The sequence below is a fragment of the Alexandromys fortis genome, unplaced genomic scaffold (genome assembly GCF_014885135.2).
Source record: "Alexandromys fortis isolate MF-2015 unplaced genomic scaffold, M_Fortis_MF-2015_v1.1 scaffold_32, whole genome shotgun sequence".
NCBI classification, from domain to species: domain Eukaryota; kingdom Metazoa; phylum Chordata; class Mammalia; order Rodentia; family Cricetidae; genus Alexandromys; species Alexandromys fortis.
In genome coordinates this window covers 8,313,475-8,338,874 of record NW_026067938.1, presented here as the reverse complement: position 1 = coordinate 8,338,874, position 25,400 = coordinate 8,313,475, and the positions used below count along the sequence as shown (strand labels likewise).

Below are 25,400 nucleotides of genomic sequence, written 5' to 3'. Positions count from 1 at the left end.
GCCCAAACGAGGCCATTCTTTGAGAATGCACACAGTAAGCTCTGCTAACACCTGCTAGAGTTACCAATACCAGAACCTGAAAAACAAGATTTTCACTACAAACCACTTCTTCCCTTTTAAGTAGAAAACAACTTCCACACAGCATAAGACAAAACTGTTTATTGTGTACAAAAGTAAAAGTTCAAGCCATGTGCTTCAAAAGGAAATCATGTCATAGGGATCCAGTGAGATCTTCCAAAAGTCATTTGCTCCCGGGGTAATTCCTACCTCTTCACTTTCCATCGCCAAATTCTGTGGCTAACCCATTAGCTTTTCCATATTTAATCCCCTGAACTACTCAACAAGTCTTTCAACATGCAAGGAAAAGTTTAATCCTCTACAGAAAATTTCACTTTTCTGTTTGTCTATTGAACTTGTGCAATAGTTTGTAAATGGCCAATTCCATGTAAATATTTGTCAGCTTAACTAAATGGAGTTATGCACATACAGTCCACTCCAGGAATTGCTGGCAAGCTGGGAATTTGTATTACGTGAGGATTAATGGCATCTATTCCAAGACAGTCTACTATCTTTCCACCCAGTTGCAAGCCTGGATTTTACGTTATATTCAATAATACTATTGCATATACTGAATGCAGTATCAGTGGCACTCCAAGGGTTGTCTGGGAGATTCCCAACAGATTCCCTGCCCTGTGTGAGCACTGCGTGATCAGCCAATGCAGGAGCTGCACACAGCAAGAAAAACAGCATTACAGGTGCTGCACGTACAGGTAGCCAAGACTATGTGGCAATGGCCAGGAAGGTGGTTTAGATGGAAAGGTGCCCTGTCACCTCATGTGCAAGTAAGCCATCCTTTTATCATTAAAAAAAAATGTCACAAAGGTCTCCTCCTTCCACCAGACAGAACCTGGTTCGTCAGTCCTTTGAGCCAGATGGAACAACAGCGTTGGGGACTAATGAAGGAATGAGTGGCGTGGACAGAAGGTAACTCTGAGATCTGCGGGGTCTAGAGTCAGAAGTTAGATGAGAATGATCTCAGGCATTGTGCTAGAATCTTGTTTTCAGCTGCTTCAGATCAACCATTGAACTACCTAATTAGAAAAAAAAAACAACTTTGATCATTTTATTTGCAAACAAGCATGATGCTTCTTGGACGGTTCACGTTTAGAGACCCTGTTACTCAAGGTGGGAGACATACTTCTGCAAGACACTGTCTTCAGAAACTGTATCTATACTGTGATTTTAATCCCACAATAGGGATGCGAGGCAGACACCATTATCCACATTTTGCAGAAGAGAATTCTGGGGCTCTCTGTTTGACTTGGGAGCAGGTGGTACAACGGTTGTCAACCGAGCTCTTCCTCACTACCCAGCTTCCTCATGCGGGAGACACCTCCAGGGGGCTTCGGCCACTGTGTTGTGTCTTCTCCAGGATCCAGTCCACGTACTCGGCAACCTTAGTGTAGACTCCTGGGTGATCTCTGCGGGCACAGCCTTCACCCCAGCTGGTGATACCCACCAGCTGCCATATTCCATTGTGTTTGCAAACTAAGGGGCCGCCAGAATCTCCCTGGGTCACAGTGGGAGGAGAAAAGCAATGGTAGAGAGTTACAACAGGGGTGATTCAACTGAGGAGCCAGCCCCTTGTTCAAAGACAGATGCTGCTAACATCTTCAGGCACACTTTGCACACCACACATGCGGTCTCTGAATGTCCTGGCATCCCATTAGCCATGAACAAAATAAGTGGCTGGTTACAAGGCTAATTTATTCCCTTTCCCGTTCTCGGATAAACCCAACAATGTTAGCATCTTTACCGACGTTCAAATAAACCTACTTTTCTTGTATTTTAGCATAACCCTGACACATAAAATAAAGCATGTAGCTGTACTGCTTGTGACGTGCCGGCCCTAGTCAATACAGATTCTGATGTACCTATTATAAGTAATACATGATAAGAATTATTGTGCTTATTTGTTAAAAGTTATTTATAAAGTTTTCAGATCATTTAACTCCGAATTCAAAACTAAAACTAGCAGACTGTAACGTTGGGAATTTGCTTTTGAATGAACTGTCTCCAGTGCACAGCCGTGTGTTTTTCACAGTCTGATACATTACCTTACAAGCGTCTGTCCCACCTTCTTTGTAGCCGGCACAGATCATCTGCTTGGTTATAACATAATTTCTATATTTTTTCTGGCATTCTTCATTTGGTACCAAAGGAATCGTTGCCTTTTGTAGAGTATTTTGGATTTCACCTATGAAGCAATCAAGATAGACCTTTTAAAAGGAGAAAATACAATAAACAGAAAAAAAATCAGACCAGAGTTTTAAAGGAAGTCAAAATGGTCCACTTTCCACTGGGGTCATATTTTTGTTCAAAAACTGTCAGTGCTTTTTTGTCAGGGCCACTGTCAATGAGGTAGAATTATACATACAGAAATGAGAGGGAAGGGTAGAGAGAAAGAGAAAGAAAGAGGTGTAAGGAGAAGAGTGGGGGAAGAGGAAGAAGAGGAGGGGGAGGAAGAGAGAGAAGAGGAGCAACAGGGACAGGGAAAGGGACAGGGAGACGACGAGATAGCCATTTGTATTTCTTTCCTTCTAATGAAGCTTTTCAGCAGCCCTATCACCCAAGCTACCACAGACATGGTTTCTATTGTCTTTACCGTCCTCCTGTTGTGGAATACCCTAAGGTAACCTGTAAGCCCAACAGACCCAAGCGCCAGGTAACTTCTTGGGATGCTGGGAGTTGTAGTTCTTGAAAAATAACAACAAAGCCTCGTGGGAAAGTATGGTGGCCAAATGGGTTTGTCTTTATAAGTCTTAAGAGCCCTTATGCACAGTCCCTTATGCAGAATCGCCAACATAATCTCTATTATGAGTAAGATGCTTAAAGCATGAGTTTTGTGAATCAGAAAACCAATATATTGGGATAAACACAAAGATCAAGAGAAAGGATGGTTGAGGAACTGATCTACTCCATGTGCTTTAACATTTAGGACAGGAACATTCCAAATGTCATGCTGTACCTCCTTCCTTTGTGTAGCCCCATCCAGTCACCCAGCAGTTGGTATAAATTGTATTTGTGTCATCCTTGGAAGGCAGGCATATCGGTTTTTGGAATTCTGGAAGGAAATTGCATGAATAGATTAGAATTAATTAAAGCCATAGATATTGACTTTAAAAATTAATCTCTCTCTCTTTTCCCTTATTCGTTTTCTACAAAGCAACATAGCAAGAAGGAGCCTTCTGGGACGAATTGGGAGGAAGAGTGGGAAAGGACAAGGAAGGGGGAAGGGAGGGAAATGCAATCAAAACACACCATGGCCATGCATGAAACATAAGGGAGCTCATTACTGAAACTAAAGAGTAACGAGAACAGCCTCCAGCCTTCTGATCAACTTCTAAAGCCCACGATCCAAGGCAATTCTTCCATTTTTGTTTGGTTTTCTGGCATGAAACTTCCCCCAGGGAGGGGAGCTCCTCCCCCAAAATTTCTTGACAAACATATCTGCATTCTTGTGTTTTGTTTAATATATACTCTGGCAGAATTCAGAGTCAGAGTAAAAATAGCCATGCTTTTCCAGTGATTTAATTGAATACCTTACTTAATTATTGCAGCAAAGCAACGAGGAGACCAGCACACCTACAGCAGATATGAGCAGTGGAAGGGCGAGCTGTCGGAGGTTACAGGGTTGACGCTCACAGTTAAGGTGCTGGTAGGCATTTAGTTTCTGTGGAGTGGTGTACCTCCAAAGGCAGTGACACGCTCCACTTTGCCCATTGTCTACCCAGTGTGTTCTTAGCAATTAATTAGCTTTGAGACATAATTGTCTATCCCAAGTCCAAGCAATGGTAATTCTGCCAATCCCGTCAAAAGATGCCCAGTGTCCCCAGACAGCAAGAGCTTTCCTATACCTCTTTCATTAGCATGCACGCAGCTCCATACCACGCTGAGAAAGTTACTAAGATTCCTTGCCCATTAAGAAGCAGTAATTGCATGGCAAATCTCAGGATCTTCACTTCCCAGGCTGCCTCGCCTCTCCCTCAACCCCACCAACCAGAAAACAACAGCGGCAGATCTGTTTGCTCACTCAAACTGAAGCAGGAATTGGCACCGATACAACTCAGTTGTGCAGTCCTCCCTTAAAATGTGCTGCATACCAGTGTAATTCAAGGGCGTCTGGAGCTTTATTAGGGCAATATCATAGTTGCCTTCTCCGACCTTGTAGTTCTGATGAATAATAAGTTCTTTTATTTTAGAGAAAGATGTCTCTTTTGTGATCTCTGACAGGTTAAGAATCCCACCGTAGATACGCCACACATCTGGGTACGGAATCCTGGGAGAGAGACATGCAAACCAAAGTAACATTGGCATTGTTCCTTGTTCATTTTTCTTAGCACTTTTTTCTTGTGGGGAACAGTAAGAAGAAAGAAAATATTCCCCATTACCTAGTTCTTCCTCTGCCAACTTATCATCACCTAGAGTTGGATCTCTGAAGATTTAGTTTAAAATAAAACTTCTTTAACTTTTATTTAAGACCGCCTTTATATTGAAAAGGGTTGTGTGTGTGTGCGCGTGCATGCGTGTGTTTGTGTATGTGTGTGCATTTGTGTGTGTGTGTGAGTGACTATATGATGCAGGTATATATATTAAACATTTACTGATAGTAATCATAAGTGTTTTATATATATATATATATACTTTAAAACAATTCTTTGGTGTACATATAGGTTTACCATTTATTAATGATGAAAGCAAATTCACATATTAATGGAATAAATGTGCTTCTATTATAAATAATAAAACCATGTCTGAATATTTCCTACTAAAAGGCAGAGAATATCTTCAATGACTTTAAGAGTTCCTCAATATTTTGATTTTGTAATCAACAATACTGAGAATGTCACTTCATACCAAAGGGCAGATGTAGGCTTAGAACCACTAAAAAAAAAAAAAAAAAAAAACCTGGAAATTCTATCCAATACCCAAGCTAAAGTTCATTCAATGAGATTTTTTTTTAAAAAAAAATAAAACTCAAGTAATCAGTTCAAACAACAATATTTAAAACTAAAGTCTAACACTATACAATCCAAAGCAGACTATGACAAGAAACATTTTTAAGTTTTTTTTTTTTTTGTAATTAAACTGTTACGTTTCTGTAAGAGCAGAAAGCTCTGTGCACACGGTACACACACTGTGATTCACAGCATTGAATAGTCTTCAGTCCGAGTTGTGTTTCAGGACCCATCTGTTGGTACTGCACGGCATGACAGCGTGCATAGTGCGAGATAAGCGTGCTGTTTTAGGGAAAAAAAGGCTGCAGTGGAGTCCTGTGACACAGCACGGGCTAGGACTTCCAGAAGGCCTTGGTTTTGCCACATGTTTCATTTGAATTAATTTTGGTCAGTGTACATTCAGGGACCTTTTAGTGTTGCCAGAATTTCTGAGAGCCCCGTATTCTGTTGCCCTGAGTCCAAATAAGGTTACACCTCACAGTACTAGAAGTTGTGGCTGAAAATATTATATATATATATATGTACATATACATATATATATAATATGTAATTACTTCATGTTTATTACAAATAAAAATATGGGACTGCTTCTGTCACTTTCCAAGAAGCTGTGGGGAAATCAAGTTCAGTTTACCAATCCTGAAAGCAATTGTTTTCATTACATCAGAATTATCAAGTTGCCATATTAATTAAGATGAGCCAAGTAGGAAATTGAATTAAAGCCACTTTTGTGGCTTAACACCTGCCTACCCATCGTTTGAATTTTAACTTAACCATGTAAAAAAATGTACAAACTAAATTTAAAATAATAATAATTTTTAGGCAAAGACTTGGAAACGTTTCTCTTCATCAAAACAAATATGTCAGAGCCAAGGAAATGGCTTGGTAGGCAGAGGGCTGGCTTCACAAGTTATGAGGACCCGAATCCAGATTCCAACATGCCAGGAGACAGAGCAGGCAGATCCCTGGGAGTTGCTGTCCAGCCAGTCTGATCAAAGGGGTTCAGTGAGAAACGCGGTCTTAACAAGAAAGAAGGACAGCTGTACCGGTTTGTTTCTTTTGGGCCACAGACCAGCTTCCAAATCATGACACAGTGACTTATTATTAGTTATGAATGCTTGGTCTAGCTTAGGCATGTTTCTGGCTAGTTCTTTTAACTTATATTAAGCTGTTTCTCTTTATCTACCTTTTGCCTCAGGGCTGATTACCTTTCTTACTTCTGTATCTCTTACTTTCACTGCTTCCTTATATCTGCCAGGCTTCTGGTCCTGGGTATGATCCTGATTCTCTCCCTCTTCTTCCCTTTGGGTTTAGATTTCTCCTCTTATTTATTCTCTCTGCATGCCAGCCCTGCCTTTCCTTTCTCCTGCGTAGCTATTGGCTGTTCAGCTTTTTATTAGACCAATCAGGTTCCTTGGGCAGGCAAGGTAAAACAAACATAACATACCTTTATTAACTAAACAAATACAGCATAAACAAAAGCAACACGCCTTTACACAGTAAAAGTAATATTAGGCATAGAAATGTAGTTCATCTTTGCCTCATTAAAATAATATTCCACAACAGTCAGCAATATAGGAAAGACACCTGACGTTGACCTCCATGTGAGCATGCACACATAAACATGTACACATGTACACACACATGATGGATCCAAAACTTACCCATCAAAGCAATGGGCAGCTGTTATGATCCATTGGTGTCCAATGATGGTCCCTCCACACAGATGATTCTGAGACACCACTTTCACCTGCAGGCTGACCTGCCATGGCCACTCCCCTAAAGAAGAGTTTGTTCCTCCCACAATTCGTGAGTTTACTTTTGTTGTGCAAACTGAAAAGCGTTGAGATGCGTGGTCAGGATTCAACACAAATGAGCATCCCCTCCATCCAAGGAAACAAAATAAATAGCCCCAATCACGTAAGACCAACCAAGCCATCGGTCACCACAACCCAGACTTCCATACAGTTTCTTAACAAATGATCCTCACTCACTAGAGCTGTCCACAGCTTTACACAGTCGCAAAGAATACCCGGAGATCTTCTGTGCACTGCTGGTGATCCTAGTTGGAGAGCCATCCACAGATAACCTTAAGGAACATTTACACCTGGACAAAATGAACAGAAGAAAATTAGACCCGCAGAGAAAACTATAAAATAATTTCCTTGCCGGTGATCAAAGAAGAGGCCCCCTCACCCCTCCACATTGCAGTCTTGTGGAACCGATGAGTAGGTAAAGAACTGGCAGCGAATCATCTTTGTACAAGTCTCTTGACACACATCTGCTTTTTGTACGAAGGTCACGTTCAGCTCTTCTCCTCCAAAGTCAACTCCGGAGTAAATTTTGAAATGGCAGGGTTCTGCAGCATGTAAAAACATCCAAGGATATATAATGAGGCAGGAAATAAGCCATAATAAGAATGTTCCTAGTGTCTTGAGAATAGTTTTGTCAACTTTTAGAAGACCCCAAGATCGGATGCACCCCGTGGCGGTTAGTGTTTGTCAACTTGACACAAAATAGAGTCACCAGAAAAGAGGGAACAGCGACTGAAGAGCTGTCTCCAACAGACTGACCTGTGGGCATGTCTGTGGGACATTTTTTTTTTAAATTAAGGATTGAAGGATAAGGACCCAATCCACTTGGGGGGCTGTGCCACCTTTAGGCAGGTGGTCCTGAATTGTATTAAAACAACAACAACAAAAACAACAACAACAATAGGTAACTGAGCCCATCCCAGGAGTCAGTCAAAAAGCAGCAATTCTCCATGGTCTCTGCTTCAGGTCCTGTGTCTGTTTCTGCAACACAAACTTTCTTCTTCCCCAACTTGCTTTTGGTCATGGTGTTTATCATGGCAACCAAGAGGCAAACTAAGACAATCGTCATTCGCCATCATTGTCAGTCATTACCAGGGCGAGCTTTTCTGCAGGTGAAGAGACTGTATCCAGACATAGCATTTTCTTGAGGAACAGAGGGACTTGGAGTACCACTTTTAGACATCTTAAGAAGGCAAACATTCCTATTTAAAAACAAGCGAGAAAGAGAAGCGTTAGAGGCGTCAGTCAGATTACAGGAACGCAGCTCCCATTTCTTTTTATTAAAATGCAACTCCAAAGATTGTATTCTGAGAAACTCTCTTCAGTCAATCAGATGGCAAGACTCCAAAATACCACAGGGATTAAATGTAAATGGAGTCCCTTCTCCCTCTGGCAAAAAACAGATGGCACAGACAACCAGAAGAGGTGAGAGGATAAAATTCCACCCTCTAATTAGAAAAAGAAGAAAAAGGATCCAGAGAACAAACTGTTCGGAGTTAAGCTGCCTGCGGTATTGGTATCCACACACATCCTTCTGCGGGCCCCATGTTGAACATAAAGGAAATGGGAAGATGCCGAAAGATGAAGAGGTCAGACTAGACCCTAGATCAAGATAAGCAGGGCTCTGATTTCTCACGAGATTAAAGGGTAGGCTGAAGGAGCAGCTCCTAACTCAAGCCAATCTAAAACCTTAATGCTAGTGAGAAAGCTGTCTGATCCCTTTGCCGGTCCGCTGTTGTTTAACTCAATGGTATGTTTGCTTTATGAAGGGAAAGTATGTAGATGGATCTGCTAATCTCTGAAGCAACTTGCACCTGGCAGGGAAGCACCCACTTAAACTCCAGGCTCTACCGCTGTCAGGGAAACCAGCAAGGCACCTGCGAGCCTCCGCTAAGGCTAGGAGCTGGCACGCCCCGCTCACACTCACTTCTCGGATTCCATCTTCCTTTCGTTCGTGTAGAATGTAAAGAAAAGGCAGGTGGGGTGGAAGGTGCAGATGGTACGACACACGAGAACATCGGGGGCGATGACCCGGCCCACATCGAGGTCTGCAAAGGCGAAGTGCTGGAACATATTCATGGGGCAACCTGTGAATTCACCGAAGAAGAGCATTCCTCAGTGACACAATGCCGAATTCGCTTGTGCTTTAGCACAGTAACCAGGGCAATGACAACTGAATATTCGCAGCGCTAACATCCTGAGTTTAAAATCTCATTCTGAGAGTCCCAGGCACATGCATGGGGCCTGCACAGGTCTGCACCAGGTCCTCGGCATATACAGTAACGCTTCCAGTTTACTGGTTTTTATGGGATTCCTGAGTATGCGAACGTGTGACTCTCTGAATTTTATGACATTAATGTGGAAAGATTCTCTCAATTGGAATTGCAAATAGTATTGACTCACTAATGGGGGCAGGTGTGGTTACCTCCAATGCTTTCGAAATCCGTGAAGGAAACTGCTGAGAACTAGTCTTTAAATACAGTTCATTTAGAGTCGTTAGGTAAGAGGCTGAACATTTTAAAGGGAGGGCAGGATATTTGTGTGACTCTAAGTGACAGGGCTGCTATGTGACCTTAGCATATGATTTTATCCCAGGAACTACCATTTTTCATCCCTAAAGCTAAAGGCGTGCCTGATACGATTAAGGACGAGGGTGTGGTGACGACTAAAAGTCACCCCTGCCTTATGAATTTAACTTAGGCCTGTAGGCCCAGAGACAGCCTTTCTGGGGCTTTGGTTGGCATGCAAGGATTGTAAAAAGACCTGCCTCTTAAAAAAAAAATCATGGCCGTTTTCTGAAACGCGCAGGATTGTTATCGCTCAGTAATCATACCGAAGAGATGTGTGACCTCATTGCAGGTCAAAAAAGTCAAGTACAGAGCAGCCTGAGACTGGGCATGCGCGATACTCTTGGAGGCTGTGGGCAGCACCTGGGATGGGCTTGAGGCGGGACCAAAGAATCTTGTAAGTTCTTCTCTATGCATAAAAAAAAAAAAAAATCCTTGGAGCAATGTGCTGTTAAGGCTGCGGTGTGGTTTGCACCCAGCAAAATCTCCTAATGTTGCCTTTTTTCCAGTGTGGCAGTGTTGGGAGGTATGACCTAGTGGGAAGTCAAGAAAGCATAGCCCATGTGAATTGACTAAAACTTCCTGCGCCAGTGAGTTCCTGCTCTCGCTGAACTAGATCAGTTATGCCAAGGGCAGGTTGTTTTAAGCCAAAGCTTCTACACATGCTCACTTGACCTGTGTTTTTGTACCGTACTGTAGTGCGGCATAAGGTCCTATGATGATGAAAATTATGTCCAGAGGATAAACTGGCTGTGCTAGGCTTGTAAAACCAAAATTGTTTTTTAACTTGTTCAATCCAAGTTACTCCTACCTTGAACCGCACCCTGTCAGCTGGCCCGAGATGGGCCACTTCCTGGAGCACTTGGGCTATTCTAAAGAAATTTCTGATTGTTACAAAATAGTTCACTCTCTCGGCTATTCCTACAAGGTAATGGGTCACAAGATTAAACAGGCTAACTGCTATGTTCTGCCTTTGTCTGAAACGCTTGCTGGCTTGGATGGCTGACACACCTGCTGGACCTCTATTACAAAATCAAGCTTTGCCCGCACCCAGACAGGGTATGAGTTAATTTGGTTTTCCAAAATTATAACTCTGTGGCTTTTGCCTTTAAAATTCCTTGTCTAACAATAGCCAGGCCTTACCTAGGGAACTCTCTCTGGTTTGATCCCAGCCAGTCCTTTTAATATAAAAAAAAGTCTCTATTATACTAAAACCAAAACTTGAGTCAGACTGGCGATGAATCTCTGAATGCCCCCAGACTCGCAAGAGTCTTGGTCAGATACGACCATCCCACCTTTAGATTCCTGGCCTGCAGAATCATGAGCCAGAAGAGCTTTTTTATCTTTAGATATTTCCCAGTCATCTGGCATTCAGGCACAGTTGCAGATAAGCAGTCTAAGATAAATATGTTATTTAGAGCAGAACACATTTGAATAAACAGCCCCATCTCTTGTAGTCAAGTTTTCAAAAACTAGAAAAAAAATGGATATTAAAACTAAATAACTAACACATTGAAGCCAATTGAAAGGCACAGCACGGAGAGGATACGTTGAGAAAAGAAAAGACAAATAAGAAAAGAGTTAAGTTGCTTTGGACGTCTCTGTCTTTCATAGAGAGGTCATATTACAGAACTCAGACCAATACAGGACGCGGCATAGCGCAAGTATTCGGTATTTGGCACGATTTACTCTAAGTGATCTGATTTCAGTAAATCTCACCAGTGGTACCTTGATGTGCTAAATATGATGGGCATTTGTCTGGATAGTTCAACTGAAGCTCTCTCTGTGTCTGAAATTATAGGGCTTTGCTGATTCACGGCAATATTCTTTTCTAGCCAGACATGGACACTGTCGAATGACCCTGCGACTTTCTCTATAGTGGCAATGTACTTTCCTAAAGCTGTTATTGCAAGAATATTACAGTAAAACTAGAGATTTAAGCAACACAAATGTATGCTCTTTTAGTCCTAGCGATCAGAAGGCCAAAGTACACCTTACTGAGTGCCAGTCAAAAGGTTGGCTTGGCTCTGTTCCTTTGGAAGGGCATGTAGGGAGACCTGTTCCATGCCCTTTTCCATGGCCATGGCATCCCTTTGCTTTAGGATTCTTCCAGCTTTAAAGACAGAAACAACCCTTTCAAGGCTTTCCATCTCTGACTTAGACTCCTCTGCTTCCCTCTTCACCGTATAAGGACCCTTGAGCCTGGATAGGGCACATTCTGGTGACCCAGAGTAATTCTTATTTCACAGTTTTTCCATCCACTCACATCTACATAAACCCTTTGGTTTATATGCATCGTATTCCCAGGTCCCTGGGCGTGGCACATGGATATGTCCGGGCCCTCTCATTTAGCCCATCACAATCACAGTGGAACAGCCATCCTCTAATTACCAATCTCTGAAAGGGCACAGGCCTTCAGTGAGAATCCGGATACCAGGTTATCCAGCGTCTTTATGCTGGTGGGCGTTCCGCTGGCGCTGAGCTTCAGCAAGCAGTTGTTCCTGAAAGTCAGCAAAAGATGCCACGCTTCTTAAGGTGCGCAAAATCGTGTGGGTAACATTTGCTATCGAAATGATAACCAGAGTGGTACATGGGCGGGATGAATCAACAGACACTCTTCCCTTCAGCAAAGGGCCCTTTAGGGTGCGAACGGGGTGGCAGACATCATCGTCAGACACTACACTTCATTCCGTACACAGCTTATAGGTAGACCAGATGGAGTTTACTATCTTTGGAAATGCCATTGGAATTAAGTATATAAATAAGAAATATATGCTCAGGACTCTACTCCCTTTGCTCTTTAGCTGAAGGAGAAACAGACTTTTTTTTTTCCCATGGAGCTATTGAATCCTGGAGTGTTCTCACGGGACCCATTCAGCCACACTCACCGGTACTCCGGTCTATGAAATGCATTTGTAGCGTACGTGAAAAATTGGCAGTGAATATTGTTTGTGCACAATTTCTGGCATTCTTCAACACTGTTGGTCTTAGATATATTAAAGTTGGACCCTCTCATGTCAAGTCCTTCATATAGGTCTTGGTGGCAAGCTGAAAGGAAACACATAGAGACATTTGGCCAAATTTCTTAGTGCATTGTCTAAATTATCAAACCCTGCTGGACATTAGCACACCCCCGGTGTGTTTACCTGACTTCTATCGCATCATCACTGAAAGTGGGTTATTTTGCTTCCTAACCTGCAAGGTATATGCCACAGGACAGTCTCACACTGAAGTTACCAGCGGCATTGATAAAGAAACAAGGCAGAAATAACAAGGTCCTGACAGCGGGTGCCAGAGATTTGAAGGATTTGACAAACTGGTGTACCTTTAACTTCTGGATCAAAACAAAACCAAAACCCCCAAACAAACAACAACAAGACAAAAATATGATCTATATCTATTTCCTTCCTTCCCCTACTCTGGTCTGATTGTGATTTCTGACCGCAGGTCTTCTTACCGTTGGCATCTGTGCTAAATCTTTTACAGAGGGTGGGAATTTATTTATATGCATGACAAAACCATTTTCCTTGTTGCTTTATAATTTTCTTAAATTCTACCACTATCACCACACTGCCTTGCCCCCTACCCCATCTTGCCTTGTAGACCTGGCTGATTTGGAACTCCTGTGGCTACCAGAGGAAGTCCTGAGTAATGAATGTGTAAGGAGCTGATGAAGTCTATTGACGTGGGCACAGCCATGTGCAGGACCAATACCTCAGACCCATGGAAAACTGGCAAAGCCTTCCCTGGGTCTAAGCATCGGTGTTTAGGAACAACTGAGCAGTGTGTGCAGAGACCAGCAACTTCACCATCCTCCTCAAGGATGTTGACAGCCCAAGGGGAGAGACTCCCTGCCATTGGAGACCTCCCTCTGAGACTAGTGAGCCCCTCCCCTGGGCTGAACGTAGTAATCACTATGGGGTTTGGGGGTTCAGTGCTTACAATGCATGGCACTCCCTCCTTTCTGCGTGTTGGCCCGTGTGTCTGTCCTTTCTTATTCCCCTGATACCCCTAGTCAATTTTCTAGGACCCAAGCCATGCTGGATGTGACAAACTCCCATATCAGACAAGATGAACTTGAAATAACGACTTTGAGTTTTTCTCCATTTAATTTAATGTTAGCTGTCGGTTTGCTGTAGATAGCTTTTATTATATTTAGGTATGACCCTTGTATCCCTATTCTCTCCAAGACCTTTATCCTAAAGGGGCGTTGAATTTTGTCGAATGCTTTTTCCGCATCTAATGAAATGATCATATGGTTTTTTTCTTTCAGTCTATTTATATGGTGGATTACATTGATAGATTTGCGTATGTTGAACCAGCCCTGCATCTCTGGGATGAAGCCTACTTGATCATAATGGATAATTTTTCTAATGTGTTCTTGAATTCGGTTTGCCAGTATTTTATTGAGAATTTTTGCGTCGATATTCATGAGTGAGATAGGCCTGTAATTCTCTTTCTTGGTTGGGTCTTTGTGTGGTTTTGGTATCAGGGTAACTGTAGCTTCATAAAAGGAATTTGGCAATGACTTTTCTGTTTCTATATTGTGAAATACGTTAAGGAGTATAGGTATTAGCTCTTCTTGGAAGTTCTGGTAGAATTCTGCGTTGAACCCATCTGGTCCTGGACTTTTTTTGGAAGGGAGATTTTTGGCCTGGGTCTGAAAAAGCCCGGGTTAAAACCGGTCTCGCTGAACATAGTGGACAATGAGGACTACTGAGACCTCAAGAACAATGGCAATGGGTTTTTGATCCTACTGTACCTATTGGTTTCGTGGGAGCCTAGGCAGTTTCGTGGATGCTAATCTTACTAGACCTGGATGGAGGTGGGTGGTCCTTGGACTTCCCACAGGGCAGGGAACCCTGATTGCTCTTTGGGCTGAGAGGGAGGGGGACTTGATTGGGGGAGGGGGAGGGAAAGGGGAGGCAGCGGTGGGGAAGAGACAGAAATCTTTAATAAATAAATAAATAAATAAAATAAAAAAGAAAACAAAAAAAATAAAAAAATAAAAACCACTTAAAAAAAAAGAAATAATGACTTTGAACTTGAGATGATCTTGGCCTCTGCTTTCCTAGTGCTGGGATTCTAGCCATGCGCTAGCACACCAGGTTTAAAAATGTTCTTCAACTCCATTTAAACACCTCTTTCACTGAAGTTTCAAAGGCACTTTAGCCATCTTAACCTGTCCTTTCAAGTTTATCTCATATGTCAAAAATATAGTTAATTCTTTTAACAGAAAGAAAGCCAAATAAGGCTCTTGTAGGTTTTGTTTTTAAGACAACTTAATTAGATTAGCTCTCTCTGTGTGTTAGCACAAAAATATTCTATTGTACATAGCTATAAGTGTCTAAGAATCTAAAATTAATTTATACATGGAGACTATGTATACACTGACTAACAGAGAAGTATTATGTTAGGGTGTAGCGTGCTGAACACTCCTGGCAGTTGATACAGGGCAGGAATCTATAAATCAGAGAATGAGGTTCCTTTAAATTTGCTGTAGTTAAAACAGGAAATGAAGCAGTCACAAATAAAAACATTTTCTTAATAATGATCTGTAAATTTTAAGCCTGCCTCTCAATAGTCTTGACTAAAATTGCTTTCTGACACCATGTTTTAAACCTTTTTCCCCCGAGACAGGGTCTCTTCATGTAGCCCTGGCTGTTCTGGAACTTTCTCTGTGGACCAGACTGGCCTTGAACTCACAGAGATCCACCTGCCTCTGACTCCAGAGTGCTAGGATTAGAGGCCTACACCTCAACTGCCCAGCCTGGGACCACTTTTTAACTTGATGATATTTGGGAGAAAGTTAGGAAGGAACTTTAGAGTCAAACTTGGTGAGGAAGACTAAGAAGGGGGAAAAGATGGCAACTAAGCACCTATGGAAAAGACACAATATTTCTATTCTTTAAAATTGTGTTATCAGTTACAATCATAATAAACACATTTAATCAAATAATGTACATTATAGTAGTATATGGATTTGGTCGTATACCATAGGAAAAGTATCTTGCTTCAGGTTAACTGTAGCTATTACACTGGAGGGAGTACTGTTTATATCTAAGCCATTGTCACCCTTCATTAATTACCTAAAATTCAAGTTGCAGACCAAGACTGTATGTTATTGGGATAAAAATGAGGACTCTGGAAATTTGAACCTACAGCGTGAACTATGACAAGACAAAACAGCATAGTTCAGAACGTTTCTGAAGATTCTTCCGACACACCACCTCACTCTTTTTGGCATGCTCACTTTCCTGTCAGTCCCTGTGGTGTTAGAAAAATGTCTTCTTTTTTGTATGAAGCCTTTAAGATGGTGTAGAACTTGCTTCCTATCAGTTGCAATGGATGTCAGAAATAAAGCTTTCTAACATCCTAGCATTCATATTCCTTGTAAGAAATATTATGCTAAGCATGATTGCCAGAACTCAATCCTTTAGTCTGGGCTGAATGGCAAACAATACGATTTCTTAAATCAGCTGTCTTCAATGTGTAGGTCACAGTTCCTTTCAGGGCCAAATGACCCTTTCACATGAGTAGCCAAAGACATTGGAAAACACAGATATTCATGTCACACATTCATAACTGTAGCAAAATTACCATTATGAAGTAGCAACAAAAATAATTTTTTGTTGGGAGGTCTTCACTATGTGACGGACTATATTAAAGGGTCATAGCATTAGGAAGGTTGAGAATTACTGTCTTAGACCCTTATCAATGACCTAGTGGTGGCCAGACAGTTCTAAGTTGTGACTTACTGCTCTGTGCCTGGCAGAATGTGTTACACCAACTCAGGCCATTGCCATAGAGAGTACCAACTTCTCCACTTGTAAGGATCTAAAATGTCTCTAGACTTTGACAAATGTTCTTTGAGGTGGAAAGGGCAAAATCAATTCTGGTGGGAGGCACAAATTTCCCCGAAGTGAACCTGGGGATGGTTTGTCCCCTGAGTCTTCTCTGAAAAGTCTTTTCTGGAAACAGGGACATTCTGTTGTTTGAAGGGCATATTCTTTTGTGCAAATCTTACATTGTGTGTGAGCACCACAGATAACAGAGGCCCATCAAAGCTGTGCATTATAACTAATAAAGACAAGAACATTATCTAGATGTATGGAACCTCTTCTTATGACCAAGATGCTGCCCCGTCTTCATTATGTTTCTTAGTGTTCTCTTTTAGAAGTCTGTGATAGTAAAGTCTATGAACAGAAGCTGCTTTGAGTAAGAGTGTCAGTAATTCAAATTTTGTTGGATAGAAACCTCAAGGTCCGAATCAGGAGCAGAAGGAGAGAGAGCACGAGCAAGGAACTCAGGACCGCGAGGGGGGCACCCACACACTGAGACAATGGGGATGATCTAGCGGGAACTCACCAAGGCCAGCTGGCCTGGGTCTGAAAAAGCATGGGATAAAACCGGACTCGCTGAACATAGCAGACAATGAGGACTACTGAGAACTCAAGAACAATGGCAATGGGTTTTTGATCCTACTGCACGTATTGGCTTTGTGGGAGCCTAGGCAGTTTGGATGCTCACCTTACTAGACCTGGATGGAGGTGGGTGGTCCTTAGACTTCCCACAGGGCAGGGAACCCTGATTGCTCTTTAGGCTGATGAGGGAGGGGCACTTGATTGGGGGAGGAGGAGGGAAATGGGAGGCGGTGGTGGGGAAGAGACAGAAATCTTTAATAAATAAACGGGGGAAAAAAGGAAAAAATTTGTTGAAAGAATTCACCTCTTACCATGTATTTGATGGCCACACTGCTTTAAAGAATAGCCAGAAATGGCACCTGCCCGATGCAATCTTGGCAAAGTTCCTGTAATGCTGTCTTTCATGAAGCAACCAAACCTTGTTTAAAAAAAAAAAGTTCATTTTTTTTGAAGGAAAATGTAATGACAAACACACATTAAGACATTATTCAGCATTTTCGATGTGCTAATAAATAAAGCCTGGGGTCAGGAAACTGATAGCATTTCCTTGATACTTGCTGAAAAGGACATTCTCAAGACAATTCCACTCTATCTATACTACGGGTTTTCTTTGTGTTCATGCCTTAGGCCAGAGAGCCAGCCATCTTCAAGAGTTGATGGCTATGCCTGCATTTGAGCTTCCACAGATCCTCTTCCCAAAAGATAATGGCTTTTGGTTCTGTTTTATGTGGCACTGAAGAAGAAACCCCGGGTTTCAAGCATGTTAATCAAGTGTTCTACCACCAGCCAGTTCTACCCTCCCATTCCACCCTGCAGCTTTTATTTAGTTTATTTTGAAGCAAACAGACCTTAAACTTATGATTCTCCCATCTTAAACTTCTACATTTTCTAAAGTGGCAGTTATTTTTAGAAGTATTTTAAAAAATTGAATCGCCTTTGAGCTGGGGTTCTATGTGATATTCACCTTGTTTATTGATTCCTGGTAGTTTCCCTCTAGTGGGAGGATTTTTCTATCTTCAATATCAACTTTGTGTTAGTTTACTATTCATAAGAATCCTAGCACCTAGTTCAATTTTCACTTCAGCGAATGTCATGTGTAGTTTGTGTTTTTCTTCAGGTTCACACGTAGGGATTAGAGAATGAGCGTCTAATTTCCAATTCTTAAAATCAGATAGAGTGAGAAGGCAAGTCACAGGTATGGAAACAGAAGCGAAAATTTACACTTTGGCTATTGATTAAATGAAAGAAAATTAAGGTAAAACTTTCAACTATATTTTTAATACTTGCATTTGTCAAAATTGCCAGTTAATAGTAATCCACACCCATATGCACACACACACACACACACAAATGTACATTCTAAATGTGCAAACTGGATCACTTCAGGTACCATTGAAATGTGCCAATAGATCTTAAGTCTATTATCAACAAAATTCCTGGCTTATATATTCTCAACTTTGTTACTCAAAAATATAATAAGTCAAGTAAATATATTTCTTTATGCAGGCGAAATTTTCACCTTTTACTGGACAAGTAACATATAAGTGAATAAAATACATTTTTGAAAGCAAAAGTATAAAGTCCACTAAGAAGTTCTATGGCTTCCCTTTCAAGTGGCTACTGTAACTGGATAGAAGTCCACTGACTTTGTACAGTCTCTGGGTCTGGTTAATGGGTGTGTGATTGTTTTATGTGTGGCATTTATAATACATTTTAGTTAATGTATAATAAATAATGAATAAGGCAGAAAATATGTAAAGAAATGATACTCAATGCTGAAGAAAAATGAGAAAATGGATAGACCTTGACTATCTAATATTAAGTGGAATCACAAAAAAACCACACATGTTGTTCCTCATATGCAGAACCTGGCCAATAACATATTCATATACATAAACAAAAGTGCATGTGGGAACATGTTGAAAGGTGAACCAGAAAGGCTAAATATTATGGTATGAGGACGGACCCTTTCTTGTTGCATGCTCTTCCTTCCGGACCCTGGCTAGAGCATCACTGCCTCCCTCTGCTGTGAGTGAGAGGTGTGGTTGTTGAGGATGTGTGTGTCTGTGGTCAGTAGTCCAGTCGTCTGCTTTGGAAAGAAAAGGTCTAGGAACTTTTGATGAAAATGGTCTTTGATCTCTTCGAGGAACCTGACACCAATTTTGCAAACACCCGGAAGTAGCTTGAGGAATGTCTGACCGGATATGACAAAATACCACCTCTTACCTTTTATCGGGATCGTTGGCTGGAGCAACTGAGAGGAAGCTGAAGAGCAGGCACCTGGGGTGGAAGGTGCACATCTTCTGACAGTACTGGGCATCCGGGGTGTAGATGGCAGCTATATCCCCGCCTCGGAAGAAGCTGTTTTTGTACAGTTGATTTAGACATCCTGGGATATGACCATTAAAAGGAGATTTGGAGAAAAGGGTTACAGTTTCCATCTGTTTTGTTGTTATTTTTATTCACCCCAATGACTGCCTAAAGATCTTTACAAATACAGAGCTGGAATGAAACATCATGCCAAGGACTTTGACAGCACAGCTATTTAAAATCATCTTATGGGAACTTAATGTGGAAAACTTGATTCTTTTTTATTACCTACATAATAATTTGTACATAAACTATCCCTGCTAAAATAAAGTGTGGATTACTTCTGCCTGCTGTATAACACGGTGTGAAAACATCTCATCTTAAGAACTGATAGACAGCATTTTTTAAAAAACCCTTTAGGGACCAACATCGTTCTAGATTCCTCAACACTTTAAGGAGAGATGAGATCTGGACCATTATTTTCATGAAAGAAGTCAATAACTGAACCTCAGAGTTCAGGTATGATTACTATTGAACAGTGAAAAGCATCTTGGGACATAAACTCATTCTGACTCTCAGTCCTGTCCTGTCCTTTGAGCGTGCAGTCTTATGTGCTGCTGTCTGCCTCGGTCTTATCCAAGCAAGCTAATTTTTGAGTATTGATCCCTTACCAGCTTATTTTTGGATAAGGAAAATGCATTTGCAGAGATCCACACCCAGACATTATACAAACACAGAGAGAGTCCTTGGAACACACCACTCTGAATGGGAAGTCTCCATTAAACCCCTCCCCTCAGGGTTTAGGGAATTCCAGAGAAGAGGAGGCGGAGAGTTTAAGAGCTGGAGGGGATGGAGAACACCACACCAAGCCCTTTGAATCAGTTGAGCCAGGCGCTTATGAATTCACAGAGATTGAAGCAGCAAGCAGAAGGCCTACATGGGTCTATCCCCAGTCCTTTACATACGTAGTATAGATTTAAGTTTAGTATATTTGTGTGTGAACGAGTGGGTCTCTGATTCTTGTGCCTTCTCTTACGGTTCTTCTGTTGGTTTGCCTTGTCCAACTTTGATGTGGCGGTTTTTGTTTTATCTTATTATGTGGGATTTTGTCATGTTTGGCTATCATCTCTTAGAAGCCCACTCTTTTCTACTGAGAGGCAGAAAGGGGGGTAGATCTGGAGAAAATGGGAGGTGGGGAGAAACTGGGAGCAGCAGAGGGAAGGAAAACTATAATCAGGATATATTGTACGAGAGAAGAATCTATTTTCAATAAAAGAGAAGAAAAGTCTAAATAAATAATTTTCACATAAGAAACATGGAAGAGCCCTCGGGAGCTAACTGGAAAGCAGACCGAAAGGCACTTCCCGGGCTGACTCACGGCTCTGTTACATGCGGTGTCCGCATCCCACATATCATTAAAACGTTGTCCTCAATTGATTTAATCATGAATTTGTGTTTACCTGAAAAATCAGCCCAAATCTTGTACTGAGTTTTCCACCTTAGGTAGCCTGTCCATTTTCATCAGTCAGGTTTCCATTAACTATGCAGTATCCCAGTGGCAACCTTGTTCGTCTCTCTCTAACATCTCTCTATGTGGCCATTACTTTTCGAAGAATAGGTGTCTAGACAACATGTATTTTATTAAGCACTGTAGAATTAAGATCTTTAATGTTCTCTCTGTCTGGAGATCCTGCTGCTAAGTCCCATTTTGATTGGTCAAACTAGCAGTATTGCTTCTCTTCTTATCAGAGAGTTGTTGCCATGCCTACCCCTTGGGTCAGGTTTATATTTGGAAGGAGCAGATTTTCCTGGGTAGATGCCCCTGGGAATATGTGTTCCCAAGTGGACACCCTGAAGTGTCCCATTTGCACAACACAATAGTAGGCCCAGCGGTAATGGTAGCTATAAAGAGACTTGTTTTTAATGCAGTTAGAATTTCATAATTATTGAGCAGACACTCTCTGCCATTCATTGCACAGACATAGAAAAACACAATCTGTGACCAGCGATGGCCTGGAAGTTCCTGTCTTGCATTGAGTCTTGGTAGACAAGCATGTGACTCAGCCAATGAAGAAGAAGGACTGGAAATGTTCCAGTTGTAGACTTGTTTATCCTCCTCAGTTGTTAATGGCAATGATGATGATGATGATGATGATGATGATGATGGTGTCCTCTCACACAAATTGTCCTCTCATCTCCACGGCACATGTGTGTGTATGTGTGCACGCATGTGTGTGCACATGCATATGTAGACATAGATACAAGATAAATGAATGCTAAACCATTTTTATAACAAATGGCAGATATGGAAAGACAATTTACCAAAGGAATATAGGTGACTCTGCCTGTATGAAAGCCACTGACAGCGCATTAACCACCTTCCCTACATAAGTGTAGCTGTTGCCCCTCATCACAGAAGCCTCTCTCTACAGCAAATGGAGACCATCACAGAAAACCACAACTGGACGCAATGTGAAGGTCAACGCATGTGAGGAAACAAGCCACAATGGCTACATCTACATCACACATCCTGAATCTATGGCTAAGGGAATATCATGACAGAGGGCATGGGAAGGTGATGATAGTTAGAATATCCGGGAATCTGCTGTGAAACAGTCTCCTCAAAACATCTGCATAAACAAGACCAGAACAAAGGCAATATCAGTTGACATGGTAACATGGAAGAGGGAAATTTCATGGGGTCCAGCTCCTCGACAAAGATCTATAGGCAACTCAGACTTCTGGGAGTAGGAGAATTAGCCTCTCCCAGAGATGAGCCACTTACTGGTTGTCCAATGTACACATACACACACAAGCCATGTGCACACAAATAAAATGAACTTACCAAGATGTATTTATACACTTTTGTGTGTATATATATATATACACATACACATATATGCATATGTATATATATAATCAAGAATAATAAAAGAAAAAGAGGCAATCAGCTTGAGAGCCAGAGGGACATGGGCGAGGACATGCATTGGTCTCAAGACACATGACAGCAGCAAGACCAGAAGCTCAAGTCAAGTGGAAATAAAAATAAATCTGAATCTTTCCCTAGAAACCTAAGGGAAAACATGTTACAGGACTAACTCTGGTTAGCTCATCCCTCCAGCACTGCCTGTGGCTCTGGCTCTGGCCTGGCTGAGTCAGAAGCTCCAGCCTGACCATCAGCAGCATAAGGAGCATCCCCATGATCACATAGATTAAAACTTGGAGATGGTTCCTCGGGAAGAAATCTGGGCCCTGTTTGCAGGAAGCTGACTGCTAAACTACAAAGATGACCATTTGCAATGTCCCATAATGTGAGACAGTTGAACATTCTCAGAAGCTTGTTGGGAAAGCCAGAGATACGCCTTTTAGGAAGGCAATCCCATAATGTTGCCATAAAAACCTTCAAAAGTATTTATAGCTTCATATCAAACATTTTTTACTCCCCAAAATTTAATTGATAAAATGATTGAATATGTTAATAGAATGTTCACAAAAAAGAGGAACAGATAACAAAAATGTTTGTTTGGATTAACATTAGCTATAAATAGCAAGGGTAAGGTAAACAACACTTTATAGCAGATAGATACATTGAGAAATATGAAAGACTAAAATAATTTAGCAATAGTTATTTCATACTTTGGGACTATATAAAATATTCAATTTTAAGTATTATATGTGCTTGCATCTCTAATTTTTCTATCATGAGCATAAATTTTAAATCACTTTTCTTTTTTATAATGGCTAAACTAAACACTGTATTTATTATCTGTGCTACACACACATTTGTTTTTAAGTCATTTTTCTTATCTTAGCCATGGTCAATAGCATCTCTGGCTATCACTCCTCCATATTTGACTGGTTTGAACATGGCAATGCTTGTGACAGAAGAGCAGGTAGACAGGGTGGATGGGACAGATGGAGGGAGGTGTAATTAGCAGATAGGGAAGAAAAAAGTCTCCCCCCGCCCAAAGAAATGACTTCCATTGTAAAAGGATAGGCTTTCATCAGAGCTCTTTCTCTTTGCCAAATACTTGAGAGTCAAGAAAACAATCCGTGTGGTGTAGTCATACCACAAGTCACCCCTGACCCAGAATCTACCCCTCATTGTAGGCAAGGGGAACCCTCACTCTACAATGACTGATTAGAGGGGGTGTTCAGAGACATGATGATGAAGAAGATGATGATGATGATGATGATGTATACAGTATTCTGCCTGCATGTATGCCTTCAGGCTAGAAGAGGGAGCCAGATCTCATTATGGATGGTTGTGATCTACCATGTGGTTGCTGGGAATTGAACTCAGGACCTCTGGGAGAACAGCCAGTGCTCCTAACCTCTGAGCCATCTCTCCAGCCCGCCATCATTATTCTCTAAAATCTAATGGAATACACAGAGAAAGACAGAACACGGACACCTAGAGCCAAAAGCTCTCCATCCGGACTACCCAGTGTATAATAATACACTAGCTACATCTGAAGCCTTTACCTTCAGTCTAGAAAGAGTTCCCTATGCCTTGTATTAAAAAATATCACACACCAATCAGACATTTGAATTGGACCCAAACAATGTATAGAGTCTAATAGTTTTTCCATCCTTCAGGTAGAGTTTGTTTTTCTGAAGGCCGGTAATAAAAACAAGGAGCTATAGGGGAGGGAGTGACTCTGGCAGGGAGTAATCTCTAAACAGAAATGTCTGCTAACAAATGCACAAACAGCCTGTTGCCCCTGTGTCCCCCCTATTGTTCGTGGGTGTTGGGGGCAATGGAGCTAAAGAGAAGTTCTTGCCCTGAAGCCTCGGCAGCCACCTCCTTCCCCAAGACTGTAGGACTAAAGGCTTTCTCCAGGAGTGTTATGTTTTACACAACTCTTCCTCTCTCACACACTATTTATTTCAACTGCTAGAGAAAATACTTACCGCAGGAAACTGTAGCAAACAAGGAAATGAAATAACCCACTTGGTTGAATAAAATCATCCTTTGAAAGGAAAAAAAAATATCATGTAAGTGCTAGGTTTAGATCATATTGACCATGTATTGAATTTAATTTAATATATAGACTTTGTTTTTTTTTTTTTTTTTTTGGTAAATGTCTAAGTTGCAAACCAAAGTACATAATCAGGAAGAGAGTGAGGATTTGGGGGGAATACTTTGTAAATAGAAAATTGAAATATTTATCATGCTTCCTAAGATACAAATTGAGACCTCTGGACTACTATTAGTGCATTTAAATATTTTTATATTAGTGTATTTATTGTTAATTTTGTTTCTACTAATTCTGTAAGGAGAGTTAATAAAGATAATTAAACACTTATCAATTTTCTTAACTCACACAAAATTATTATAAATAAGGACAATAATATCACCGACAATCCCTACATACAGGAAATCTTTGAGAATATGCAAGCCAACTTAAAACTTTTAAACCAATCAAAACCTTAGTCTTGTTTTCTAAAATGTTGTATATCAAAATATTTGTGCAAACAAAGAACAGTCCCTTCTAGATTTTCCAAACTCTCAGGAAACTATCGTATTATGCCAAATGACACAGGAAATGATCGGAATAATAGAAAGTGGTTACCTGGAAGGACAGCTGCTTCTGTGGCTCTGGAGGAGAGGGTATCAGAACTCCACGCTCCCCGAACATGCCGCTGCAGGCAGTACTTGCTTGGCTCCAGTGTTGACCTGCGCTCTGGTATCAGTTGCAACAGTTTAACCTGTCAATACAGTCCATGAACAGCCCAGTCCAGGTTCAGCCGTTTAATATGTTAACGATTCCGGGAAGTTGAGCAAACACAACATCGGAGATGGAGTTTCCAATGGGCCTCCCGTTGCAGAGGAATCCACGTGAACAGTTCTCGACATGCAATAAAATGGCTTCCCAAGTGCTAAGGAATCCAAGTGATGGGTTACAGCACCTGGTGAGAATGTAGACCTAAGCAAAGATGCATTGAACAATGGTAGACGTTCCACATTAACCCCGAAACCTCGCCACCAAGCCTGGGCGGCACAGCAAAGAGATGTGCTCTGCATCGATAAAGAACAGTGATGCAAAGATCAGTATTCACAGGTCTTGGCACCAAAGCTCATCCCAGGAAACGCCAGCATCAGTCCAGCAAACCCCTGCAGTCCCAGGCTCCAGGATGATAGCTGCAGGCCCAGTCACAAGGTCCACTTCAGTGGTACCTTTTCCTGGGCAGTCATTGTAGAATCGGGAACAAACTGTGCCCATGGGTTTGAATATATGGGCATGACTCCTGGAGGCTCAGTTT

General features: G+C 41.5%; 1 protein-coding gene across 1 annotated transcript; it reads right to left on the bottom strand.

Moving 5' to 3' along the window:
* Window positions 1-144: 144 nt before the first annotated feature.
* On the bottom strand, window positions 145-24,850 carry Klkb1 (kallikrein B1). The gene is made up of 15 exons (XM_050147280.1): window positions 24,710-24,850; window positions 24,048-24,106; window positions 19,050-19,212; window positions 17,135-17,241; window positions 12,288-12,447; window positions 11,791-11,900; window positions 8,760-8,919; window positions 7,925-8,034; window positions 7,215-7,377; window positions 7,013-7,125; window positions 6,683-6,851; window positions 4,164-4,339; window positions 3,029-3,124; window positions 2,118-2,257; window positions 145-1,570 (listed from the first exon to the last, which is right to left on the bottom strand). Exons 2-15 carry the CDS (start codon window positions 24,103-24,105, stop codon window positions 1,379-1,381), a joined length of 1,917 nt encoding a protein of 638 aa, XP_050003237.1. The 5' UTR covers window position 24,106; window positions 24,710-24,850; the 3' UTR covers window positions 145-1,378.
* Between the last annotated feature and the right edge of the window lie 550 nt (window positions 24,851-25,400).

Bases quoted from the DNA above. Each gene is read 5' to 3' on its own strand.
- Klkb1 (XM_050147280.1), bottom strand. From the start codon at position 24,105: ATGATTTTATTCAACCAAGTGGGTTATTTCATTTCCTTGTTTGCTACA. The intron at 6,852-7,012 runs GTGAGTGAGGAT...AACGCTTTTCAG, and splicing joins TAAAGCTGTGGACAGCTCTA to TTTGCACAACAAAAGTAAAC. The intron at 3,125-4,163 runs GTATGCAGCACA...ATTTCCTTCCAG, and splicing joins GACGCCCTTGAATTACACTG to AATTCCAAAAACCGATATGC.